This window comes from Phycodurus eques, chromosome 19 (assembly GCF_024500275.1).
Source record: "Phycodurus eques isolate BA_2022a chromosome 19, UOR_Pequ_1.1, whole genome shotgun sequence".
Lineage (NCBI taxonomy): Eukaryota > Metazoa > Chordata > Actinopteri > Syngnathiformes > Syngnathidae > Phycodurus > Phycodurus eques.
The window spans coordinates 684467-696946 of NC_084543.1; the positions used below are offsets into that span (position 1 = coordinate 684467).

Sequence of the window (12480 nt, forward strand, 5' to 3'; positions counted from 1 at the left end):
TCGTAGTACTTCGGAGCCGCCTGGTGCTCTCTGCCGCCTCCGGCAGCTCAAAGGGGGGGACGGCCAAAGAGTGGGCGGAACGAAGCCTTCCGAGTCTCGTGACCCACTTTGCTCCGGAGCCCCTCTCGTCTTTCGGCGGATTTCCTTTCTGCGGCCCGTGAAAGCGAAGACGGAGGGCGCAAACAAAAGAACCTCTATCAACGCTTGTCAACGACTGCCGCCGCCAGCCGCCTTCTGATTCAAAATCAAAAGACGCTTTGCCCCCGAGGGCGACTTTAGGGCAAAGAATCCTGTTGATTTGGAAAGCTGCGGAAGCAGGGTCACCAAAGTACACGGTCTATTCGTCAATATTCATAAAGAAGCCATACAAATGATGAGCATCAATTATTTTATTATTGAAGTCTTTTACAAAAATAGACAGGCATTAAAAGATTTGTATTACATTTTAAATTGTAATTACTAAAACGTAGCATGCGTGAGTTTATGAAAATGAACATTTATTTGTAACGATAATTTAGCTGTTTTTCCGTAGCATCGGTTATTCCAATCTTGTTTTAAGCAAATTTATCTCGCTAAACAATGTTTTGATTGATTTATTGTCAATAATTAAATAAAAATAAGTTTACATGAACAGACAAATATCATTTGAACTGGTTAATTCTATTATGTTATAAAACTATTTTACACATATAAAACATTTATATGAAATAATTGGTTGAATTGTAAAAATTGTATCTTGTTTTATGAAAATTATTTCACCTGTTGCATTAATTGAGCTGTTTTTCCCTAAAATTGGTTATTTCCAATGTATCATTTTTATTTATATATTGCATTGAATATTGTTTTAATTGATCTGTTGTAGATAAAAAAAAAACAATTTAAGAAACAGTTGTACATACGCGGTAAAAAATATTCTGAATAATTTTTTATAGGTTATTAAAATAAACTATTTTACAATCCCATGCATTTTTTTCATCTCTACACATGTGCTACAATTGAATCGATTTATTAGGAATAACAGCCTTTGAAAATTTCATGCATTTAATTATTACAACATGGTAAAATAAGAAATATGTTTATTGCTTGATTACTTACAAATTAAAGTACAATTTCAAAACATTTTAGAAATGATTTGACACGCACGTGGGAACTTTTTTGAAATAACCATCAAACGTGGGCCTCGAGCCCAAACGTCTTCCCAGGCCCGGTGGACCCGAGTGAGCCGTTGTTGCCGGAGCGACATTCAAAGTCCCCCACGACTTGTTGGCAAACAGTAAAAGCGGACCTGACGCAAAAGTGCCACCGGGACCGAGCGGGTCCAAAGCTCTCGAGATCAAAACGTCCTTCCTCGGAGAGCCGCCCATTGGCTGGAAGCGGCCCCTCCGTTCCCCTCCCCCCTCCTTTCCTGCCCGTGCGGGAGAGGCCCCGACTGCTGCCGGCAGCTGTTGCTTTCTCACGATGGTCCCACCCTGCGCGACCGGGCCCGCCCCGAGTCGGCTGTCCTGGCGGCAGCGGAGCGTCGCCGAGTGCCTCCGAGTCCTCGGACAGCTCGGCCGAGGGACGCCCGAGACCGGCCGGACCAGGTGAGGACTTTCAACGAATCCCCCACACGTACGCTCGTGCGCGCGCGCGCACACACAAAAAAAAAAATCCACCACTCTTATTAGAATCATGTAGGATTCATGCTGCATTCATAGAATTGTGTTAGTCATATTGTAATCACAGTTAGAATCATGTTGGAGTTGTGGTTACACTTTTGTCAAAAGTATATTGGAATGTTAAAAGCATATCAGATTCCTACTTAGCAACATGTGAGCTTCATGGTTAAAATCATTGTGTCAGAATTGTGTTAGAATCATGTTATAATCAGGTTGTAATCATGGATCGAATGTGTGGGATTTATGGTTAGAATCGTGGTAAAATTGTAATGGATCGTCTTAAAATCTTATCGGCTTCATGGTTAGAAACGCTGGATTCGTGGTGAGAATTGTGTTCGTGTACATGAATTCCAAAATTAAATTTGTTCCCATGCTGAATATTATCTGTAAAGAATGTTTCCTTTTTACTTAAGTTTCACGGCTAGAATCATGTCGTAATCAGGTTGGATTCAAGGTTAAAATTGCAAGTGTCTTGCTTTTTGTCGTAAGGTTGGATTCATGGTTGGAATCGTATTGGACTTGTGGTTAGTCATGTAGAAATCACATTTGAATAGTTTTAGAAGCATGTTCTAATCATTATGACAAGGGTGTTGCATTTGTGGCTAGAATCATGTTAAAATAAGAAACATGTTGGATACGGTTTGAAAGAAACATGTTGTAATAAGATCATTTGTAATCACGTGAGAATCTTGTTAGAATCATGTAAGAATCCCTGTAGATTCATTGATTATTTACATTGATTACATTATTCACATTCAATAAAATAGTGTGGGACTCATGGTTACAATCTTGTTCAAATGCTGTCGTGTTTGATTGTCACAAACATGTTGGAATCAGGTTGTACTCATAGTTAGGATGGTGCTGGATTCAAGGATTATGTTATGTTTGACTCCTATTTAGAATCACGTTGGATTTATGAGGTAAGCAGCCAAAAAACACGGACTAGACAGGAAGATGACTGACACTTTGTGTGTGTGTGTGTGTGTGTGTGTGTGTGTTTGGGTTAGTATGTATGTGTTCGCGAGGAGCTCTGAGTCATCCTGGTGGGATTGTTGAGTTTACCAGCAGGACAGGGAAAAACATTCTTTCCATTCGCAGTAAAGAACCCCCCCCCCCCCCCCCCCCCCCCCCCCCCCCCACACACACACACACACACACACACACCCCGGCCTTGTGGTGGACTTTATTGTCCCAGAAAAGGGGCGGGGGCTAGGCAAGACTGTTTGATTTTATGACCATGCCCCAGTGACGCAAACACGGTGAGAAAGTTGACAATTGTTTTGTTGGAAGTTTGTTAGAAGCGTGCTTGATTCGGTTTTTCAACCATGTGTAATCATGCCGCTTTCATGTTCGAATCATATTAAAATCATGTTGGAATTGTGTAAGAATTATGTCGGAATCAGGTTGTAATCCTTTTTACAATGCTTTAGAATCTCGTTGGATTCAGGTTCGAACCATTAAAATCATGTTCGATCCGTGTAAGATCATATTGTATTCATTTCCTAGTCATTGTTACAATGGTTTGAGAATCTTGTTAGATTTATGGTTACAATCATTCAAATCATTGGAATTTTGTACGACTCTGGTTGTAATCATTATTACAATGATGTAAAAATCATGTCGGATTCATTATGGGAATCATGCTACGGTCATCGGAATCAAGGTTAGGAATCTTATTAATTGCGTCACACTGTAATTAGCTTGTAATCATGGTCTGGATGCATTCGTGTTACAATCCTGTTTGTATCATTTTGGCGTCACGGTACAATCATCTGAATCATGTTTGGAATCATGTTGGATTCAGGTTAGAATCAGAATAATCTCATGTTGGAATATTCACCAGTCACACGTGAAGGAGGTCACGTTTTTTTTCTGTTCCGCCGCCGTTTGCCATTTGTCTGGTTCGCCTCTCAAATGGCGTCGGCTTCATTTATCTGCAGCGAGCCAACAGGAAGTGAAGCTGGCGAAACAGGAAGTGGCGAACGGACATGAAGCGCGGCAATGAGTCGCTTGAAATAGAAAAGAAAGTAGATTGAAAGAGCGCACGCGGTGGAAAATTACATACAGATTGTCGGATTAAAGCCAGAAGGTTAGAAGCAGAGCTGCAATTGTTAGCACAGATTAGCATTTTGCAAACAGTAGAAGTAGCATTTGTCTTTGTCCCCTTCAAATTTGTGTTCGAAGGGGACAAAGAGGAACTTCCTTTCCCACACGCCACCTGATGCCCCTTCAGTGGAGTGGAGGCAGCGTCTGATTGAGCGTGGCCGTGACCCCCGCAGCCCCCGTGACGGCGGCGATGTCTGCGCAGAGGCGGTTGGCGCTGGCCGCCCTCAGCGTGGCCTCCGTGTTCGGCGTCTACTTCCTGTCCGGGAACCTGGAGACCCCCCTGGCGCTGTCCTGGTCCCACTTGGCTCGGGGGTCTTTGTGGAGGTAGGTTATATTTGCAAACTTGTGGGCTTGAGTTTTAAGTCGGACTCATGCGTCAGATCATTTTGGAAATGCGCTTGAAAAAAAATCACGATGGAATGTGGATGTAAAACAGTTTAAATCTATGGTAAAATAATCATTTGTCACTTTTAATTTGTTATAATTTATTTTAAATTAATAGTTTGTATTTGATCATTTAATACTTTATAAACATGTACTATACAAGTAGTTTTTTGAAATATTTAGAATTTTGTTATTGACAATATTGTAATAATGTAATGAAATTAATAAAAAAAATCAAGCAAAAAAATACTGAAAAGAATTTGACATTTTCTTTGTTTTGTTTATTATAATAGTGGAACAATTACGTCATACAATGAATAGAATTGTTGATTGTGCTATTATTCTATATACAATCACAATATTTACTCAAACAAAAGCTGCCCATATGTTTTTTTTTTTCAATGCAAACATTCACCAATTATTTAATGATATAAAGGAATACACACGAAACTCTAAAATAGTAAAATAATTTGTATTGTTTATTATTGATTAAATTATAATAACCAATTATTGTAAATGTACTTCATATGTAAATTGCCTATTTTACCAATATGATTTGAATATAATAAACTAACCTAATATTTCATGAAACCAATAAAATAAAATGCTTCATGTATATACAAAACTGCTACTTTTACTATTTTATTATTTACAATAAATCAACCCGTAATTTAATCAAATAAATGAATACAAAAAAAAAAAGGACCAGCCCTGATGTGAATTCTCCTCGTGATGTCATCAACATGCGCCGCCAGCAAGGCCGGCTGACAAATGTTCGGTCTTCCGCAGTAAGCCGCGAGATTCTGAGCCGCGTCTTCACGGAAACCGGACGAGCCCCGCCCCCTTACCGGCGGTACCGTGTGGCCCCACCCCCGTCGGTACTACGCTTGCGCCGGCCGCCGTCGCGCCCTCCCACAAAAACATTTCCGGGAAGCCCACCGAGCCTCCCTTCATCGGAGACGCTTACGCCAGTGAAGACGTCCCGCCGCAAACTGTGAGTGGAGCTCGAGCGTCATGTGAACGATACCTGGAACCTCATTGGTGCTCTGCAGCCATCATGTAACCAGCTTAAGTGAGAGGTTGACTTGTTTGGTTAAAACCAAGATGGAATCATGGTTAAAATCATGTTGGAATCACGTTGGATTCAATGTGCATAATCAGGGATAGAACCACGTTAAAATCATGTTGCAATCATTTGAGATTCATGGTTAGAATCCTATTGTAATCATGTTGAAATCCTTTTGGAAGCATGTTGGATTCACGGTTAGAATAATGTTGGGTTCATGGTTAATAATAATGTTTGAATCAAATAATCCTGTTGTAATCATGGTTACTTGGAATCATTTTATAATAGTGTTAAATCCGTGAACATGATGATTCATGTATGAATTAGGCTGAAATTGTGTGGGATTCATGTATTTATGCTAGAATCAAGTAAGATTCATGGTTGAATCATGTTAGTGTCTCGCGCAGGAAACTGTGAGTGTATCTTAAACATCCTGTGATAGCTGCCTGTCACCTCATCGGTCCGCTGTGACCCAACGTGTGAGTCGTTCGAGTAAAAAAAAAAAAAAAAAATGGTGTTGACTGGTTTGGTCTCCAGGGTTACAAGATGATGTCACTGGGCGGTGCCGTCATCCTGGCTACTAAAGCAGAACACGGCATCATGTTTGAGTAGGATGTAGTTCAACATGAACAATTCACATGTTGCGATCATGTTTAGAATCTTGTTGAAATCGTGTTGGCCGCGCGTTAGAATCATGTTATCACGGTAAGAATCGTGAAAGAGTCTTAGTTAGAATCTTGTTCAAATCTTGTCGTTACCTTAGTAAGAATCGTTTTAGAATCATGCAGGATTCGAGTCGAGAGTCGTGTTAAAAACGATGTTAGAATGGTGTCGGATGCATGGTCAGAATCCAGTTGAAATCATAATTAGAATGATGTTGTAACATGTTGACATCCTGTTTGGCAAACTCCTACCAGAATGTAGTTCAACATGAGACTTCCTGTGCGCAGGACTGCCCTGACGGCATCCGGAACCGCATCCCAAAGTCGGACTTTGCGGGGCTGTTCCTGAGCAACGTTCCGGTGCTGCAGTGGTCCAAACACGCCACGGCCGACGAATACCGCCGCCTGCGTCCGTATGCGGGCGCAAATGGCTGGGGGGGCCTCACCTTCCAAAGTCAGTACCAACATGGCCGCTTCCCGTCTGTCTAAGCACTTTTTTCAACCCTTATTGAGCCGACGCGCACATTTGACGTGAGAAAAATGTCTCGGCACGCCGCCAAACAAAAATATAGAGCCAAAATTGGAGTTCAAGTGAAAATAAGTTGGTACGGTAATGCCCGGGCATGTGGGCAAGGAGAGCCTGAGTCACTGATGCACTTTGATGGCCAAATCAGTCAAACACACAAATACAAAATGACAACGCTCTCAAGGAGCTACTGTGACACTCACGCGCAGACTAACTGTTCAACTCACTCGGCCACGCCCCTTAAAGGCACACAACCAACACGTGAGTGCTACAGGATGTGCATGAACGGCTTTTTGTGAAAGCTGGTCATTTCTTTCCATTCTCTTTGCGTGTCTACAAGACTGTTTTAGTAAAAACATAAAAAGGTTTTGGTGGTCATTTGAGACAATTTCAATTGACTTGAAACGAAATACGTCCGTGTCGCACCGTACTGGATGCTTAAATTAAGACCATCTCGTCGCCGTACTTTACGACGGCGAGGTGCCCGGCAACGGAACCGCTCGGTGCGGATAGACGACGGGCGTGGCCACGTCGGGCGACGACACGGGTGCTGCTCTTTTGCGCGGACTCCTTCGTTCAGCTGTGGCCTGTTTGTTTTGGAAACGCACCTTTGTTGAGCGAAGGCACACGCCGGACGTCAAAAAAGCGTGACACGCGCCTCGACTCACGAGTGCCCCGGCGAACTGGTTTTGGAAATGAAAGTCGTAACGCTGTGTAGTCGGGATAAAGTGGAGCGCCGCCCATCTGGAGCGGCCTCGTGAAAATCCCGCCGATGTTTGTCAATCATTATAATTGCGCTGAGGTTTTTTTTGGAATCCTACAAATTCACGAATAGGCGGGCATAAACCACCAAGAAGCGTTTTCGGGGTTGGACCCCCAAAAAACAAGACAAAATAGTATGCGGAGGTCCAAGTGCATGGAGAAATAATGACTTCCTCTGTTGTACGAAGCGCAGTACACGGCTTCCTTGGACCTTCTGCCAGCTAGTGGAAGAGCATTTCATTTTTTCCCCATTATTAAAAGTCAGATTTTGTATTTTTTTTTTTTTTGTGGGAATAAAATGGGAAAAGTGAAATTGCAACATTTCCCGCGGCACTCCAGCCCGGTTGGGAGCGCCGGCTCCGAGTTGCGCCTCGAAAGTAACGCTACGCGTCTTTTTCCGGCCAGCGCTGTCGGACGCGCTGGCGGCGCTCAACCGGTCCGCCAACGCCGCCGTCTTTGACGACTGGAAGGGTCGCGCCGGAACGTCCCGCTGCATCCGCTGCGCCGTGGTCGGGAACGGCGGCATCCTGAGGGACTCCAAGAAGGGCGAGGAGATCGACCGGCACCACTACGTCTTCAGGTACGCGCGCGGGGCGGCGGCGCCGGCGCCTCCGGTCACGAGGAACTCGCCGTCCGAGATTGTTCCGATCCCTTATTCTAGCCGTCATTCCATCGATTCGTCGAAAAAGCGGATGAAAATGTGGTTTGCTTTACAGCTTTTTTTTCCGATGATGGTTTCGAAGCGGATTATTGTTGTTTGTTTGGCATTCTTTAGTGATGAAACAAAAGCAAATAAACAGCAATTGCGTAACTTTGCAACCGTTTTGAAAGCGAGCGTGACTTCTTTGGTACCGATTCACGTGCGCAAAGGAATATTAGGCGCAGCTTCAGGTGAAACACGCCTATTACACAATATTCATACTGCGCCTGCAAAGAAGCATCATTTTTCTCATAGATTTAACTGACTATTATGTTTTTTTTCCCATAAATTAATTGATTTTGGTGCGTTAACATCCGCCAGAAAATCAGCAAAAATGTTGATGCTGGTTTTTTTAGCAAATGTCTCTGAGTTTGAAAAAACAAAAAGAGAATCACTCTGCGTTCATGGAGGACAGCAGAAAGCAAATATGAATATGAAAATCGAGGATTTGGACAGTTTGAAGTCAAACGAGGGCTCGAAACGATTCATCGATGATCAAAATAGTTGTCGAATAATCTTATCGTCGATGAGTTGTTGATTAATCGACTACTCGTGAGCGAACGAAGGAAGTCTCAAGTCTTAAATGTAAACTTTCAAAAATGGGGCCGGTTCTGGAGTTCAGCGAGTCGGAAGTCAGGTCGTGTCGTCTAAGTCCAGTCCTTCAGAAGTTCAAGCGAGGCACGAGTCCTCGCATATTAGCGACTTAAGTCTGACTGAACGCGAGTCACGTGACCGCGGTGCCTCGTTTTTTGATGATGACATCACGGAGGGTCCGAGTTTAGCTATGACTGCCGCCCCCCTTTTTGCGTTGACTTCACAAAGGTTTTGAGTGTAGTTTTTGTGGTGTAGGACAAACGGCGCCATCTTGGCGGGCTTCGAGGAGGACGTGGGGGTCCGCAGCACCCACTACACCTTCTCCACCAACACGCTGATCAACTCCATGAGGAGCTACGCCTCCGCCGGCTACCGAGGGCCGCCGCGGTCTCAGGTGAGCCGCGCTCGCTCGCACGTGCGCCCGGCGAACGTAGGGCGTGATCGGTGACACGGTGGCGACCCCGCCCCCGGACAGGAAACGCGCTACGTCTTCCTGCCCGACCACGACCGCGACTACCAGATGGTGAAGGCGGCGGCCCGGCGGACCCTCGTCGAGGGAGGACGCGAGCGAGGCAAAGAGTGAGTACCGCGTATCGGCACGTCGGCGTTGCGCTCGGAACGGTTCGCTCGCTCGCTGCGCCTGAGTCGCCACAAAGGGATTTTCGATGCAGTTGACTCCCAAAAATCCCTTTGCGGTAATTCGGGGGAAGGGTTATGAGTGAACGATCGCCGCGTCGGCTTCTTAGATCACGGACTGTATAGTTGAAGTGAAAAATACTCGAAAATGACGTCATTGCTGTCGCATAATTACGATATACCGGATCAACGTCAGTTTGTGGCTTCAATCGGGATTAAAGATGATTTGTTTTGTGACTCAACGGCTCTCGAACTGGCTTAGAGCGTAATGTGACCCAGAGGTACCCGAAGGGGCTTCAAGGGACATCAAGGGGGCAAGAGTGACTAAAATGGGTGAAAAGGCACTTGGATTGGAGTCAATTCAAGTCACTTCAATGTGCTTCAAGTGACATCAAGGGCTTGAAACTAACTTGAAGTGACTTGAGGTGACTTACACTGATGATACCTGATTTGGTGTTGTTTTTTTTGGTGCTTTTTATGTAGTGGTTCACATTCCAAATACAAATGTTTGTCTTCTGCTGCGGACGGAACACGAGGCGGCGCGTTGACGTAAATGAATACGGCGGAGGTCTCGTCGCGACGTTTGTGCATTTGTGGCGATTTCAAGGATTTTGTGCGACCGGAGCCAACATGTTCTTCTCTTTCTGACTCGTGAAGCGTCTTCCTTTGGCCACCGTTTCGTCCGCCGTCGCTTTGGTGACGCGTCTGTTTTGTCGAAAAACCGTCACGTCGACGAGGTCGTACGAGTGCGACTCGCTTGTCGGATATGAAAAAAATCTCAATTGTACTGTTCGCATTGACATGAAAAAAGCCCGGCGCTTGACGCACTCGAAGTCACTCTCAGTCACCTTGGGCAAACAAATGGGAATTGACCTGCGGTGTGAACGTAGCCTTCGCGACTGAGAGTGACTTCGAGTGCGTCAAGCGCCGGGCTTCGCGGACCCCGGAAGCGCGTCGCGCAGGCGTTTTGGGTCGTCGGTTTACGACGGTTCCGACGAAGGACATTTGGGAGGTCACGAACGCGCCTTTGCGCGGCGCAAGACGGCGAGCTCGCTTAGCGGTGTATTTTTATGGATGGTTTTCTCACTGTGGCCCGGAAGCGGAAAGGGCGGATGCCCGAGCCGCCGTTGCGATGTCGCGGTGACGTCACTGTGATGTTTTGGCTCAGTCCGACCGCGTACTTCGGCAAGGACGTGACGGCGACCAAGCTGAAGATGTACCATCCCGACTTCGTCCGCTACCTCAGAAACAGGTGACGGAGCCCCGACCTCCCTCCGGCCTGGTAACCGTGGCGACCGGACCGGCTCCTCCAAATGAAGGTGAAAATGTTTTTCTTTGTTTTGTTTTGCTTCCAGGTTCCTTCCGTCCCAAACCCTGAAAACCAAACACAAGAACATCTACCGGCCGTCGACCGGCGCCGTCATGCTACTGGCGGCGCTGCACGCCTGCGACCGCGTCAGCGCGTACGGCTTCATGACGCCGCAGTACAAAGATTACTCGGACCACTACTACGACAACAAGTACCGCCCCGTGGGATTCTTCGTCAACCACGACCTGATGCTGGAGATGAACCTGTGGCAGCGGCTCCACCGGGCGGGTCTCATCACACTCTACATGCGCTCCTGAACACTCTTGAATGCTCTCCTGAACGCTCCTTAATAAATGCTCCCGGGTGCTCCTGAACACTCCTGAATGCACCCGGACGCTCCCGAACACATCTGAACACTCTCCAACTCTCCTGAACGCTCCCTAATAAATACTCCTGAGTGCTCCTGAACGTTCTTGAACAGCGCACGACGCTCCTCGGTGCTCCCGAACACTCCTCAGAGCTTCGGAACGCTGTTCAAAAGCTCCCGAAAGCTCCTTAAGGAATTGTTCCGAGTGCCCCTGAACACTCTTGAGCATTCCCGAACGCTCGTCAGTGCTGCCGAACTCTCTCGACCGCTCCTGAACGCACCTTACCGACTGATCCCGAGCGCTCGTGAACGCACCCTCCCCGAGCGCTTCTGAAAATCCCCCGAGGCTTCCCGATTGCTGCCGAACGTGTGGTTTATTTATCATCAGCGCATTTGCACTAGTTCGGCACGAGCCACTTGGCAAGCACGCTAAGAGGAACGCGTCCGTCGTGCCGGAGGCGGCTTCCGCGTGCGAAAGCAAAGTTTGGCGGCTTCCGCGTTCAAAGCAAAGTTTGCCGGTCCGCTCGCCAACCGGACTGTTGTTTTCCCGTTGCCAGCATAGCGACAGATTGGAGCGCGAGCCGCAAAATTGCCTCCTGCCTTCCCGCTCTTGTGGCCGTTTTCTTTTTAGACATGTCTAAATAAAAACCTGTCTCAAAGAAGCAGATTGTGGTTTTAAACATGCTTGCTCCCTTCAAGACATTTTTAGTTTGGACGTGTTTCTATTGAGATATGTCTTTATTTTTTTTTACATTTTTCAACAGGTTTTTATAAGCCTGCTTATGTCAAACTTTCTTCTTTTTCAACATTTCTTTTTAGACCTTTTGAAAACATGCCTAGAAAGCAAAAAAATCTTGGGCCTGTTTAGTTGTAGACCTTAGCTTCTTTTTAGACTTTTTTCTTTTTTTTAACGTCTTGAAACTATCCAAATAAAAACTGCTTTTTTTCACCCGTTTCTTTTGTGTTTTTTCTTTTTCGACATGTTTTGCAAATTGCCTTTCTCGTGTTGATATCAGTGAAAGTCACATGACCGCGTGACTGACGTGCGCATAATCTGTAATCAAAGAAGAAAAGAGGAAGAACTTATCAGGTGTTGAGTGAATGAGTAACGAGAGCGCACACAAAAAGCACGTGAGGGCTGAAATGCACAAAGTAAATACAACAAACCGGGAAATAGTACCTGATAAAATGCAAACTTGTTAAAACTAGTCAATCTTTACCCAAGAAGCGTTTAAGGGGGCGTACTTGTACATGATGACTTTTAAAAAAAAAAAAAAAACACTTTTGTGCTCAACCGTTGAGTGGCACATTAGACAACAGAGTCAATCTTAGAATCTATTGGTATTGACAAAGTTATCTGAAAAATGTGTGAGGAATTGACGATATCGGACAAAGTTCCAGAGCGGAAGAACCGCTTTGGCCCCAGCGCTGTCACGTCAAAGCCAAACGAGATTAGCGTCAGCGTCCGCTTATGATCAAAAGGTTAGACTAGGTTGCGGCCAAATTCGTGTTCGGCCATGTCGTGCGCCGCTCCGCCGCGTTTGTGAAGGCGTGGCGATACTGCCATCCCGTGGTGACTGCAGCTAACTGCACCGTTTCTGTCTGATGAAATATGAAATGATGTCTGGCCAGTTGTATTCGTTTACGTTTGTTTGTCGTCATCCTATTTGTGGTTTGGGGTGTGTAACTTTGCCGCCCTCTAGTGGTCGC

At 45.6% G+C, this 12480-nt stretch overlaps 1 protein-coding gene across 2 annotated transcripts; it reads left to right on the forward strand.

The window, feature by feature from the left end:
* The first annotated feature begins 27 nt into the window (after positions 1–27).
* On the forward strand, positions 28–11719 carry st6galnac (ST6 (alpha-N-acetyl-neuraminyl-2,3-beta-galactosyl-1,3)-N-acetylgalactosaminide alpha-2,6-sialyltransferase). Of its 2 annotated transcripts, none has more exons than XM_061706171.1 (9): positions 28–1583; positions 3843–4088; positions 4938–5142; positions 6165–6330; positions 7570–7744; positions 8714–8852; positions 8934–9037; positions 10263–10346; positions 10450–11719. In XM_061706171.1, exons 2-9 carry the CDS (start codon positions 3955–3957, stop codon positions 10718–10720), a joined length of 1278 nt encoding a protein of 425 aa, XP_061562155.1. In that variant the 5' UTR covers positions 28–1583; positions 3843–3954; the 3' UTR covers positions 10721–11719. The 2 variants fall into 2 exon arrangements, with proteins under 2 accessions (XP_061562155.1, XP_061562156.1); XM_061706172.1 differs by having other exon boundaries at positions 3938–4088.
* Positions 11720–12480: the final 761 nt, after the last annotated feature.

Bases quoted from the DNA above. Each gene is read 5' to 3' on its own strand.
- st6galnac (XM_061706171.1), top strand. From the start codon at position 3,955: ATGTCTGCGCAGAGGCGGTTGGCGCTGGCCGCCCTCAGCGTGGCCTCC. The intron at 7,745-8,713 runs GTACGCGCGCGG...TTTGTGGTGTAG, and splicing joins CGGCACCACTACGTCTTCAG to GACAAACGGCGCCATCTTGG. The intron at 10,347-10,449 runs GTGACGGAGCCC...TTTTGCTTCCAG, and splicing joins GTCCGCTACCTCAGAAACAG to GTTCCTTCCGTCCCAAACCC.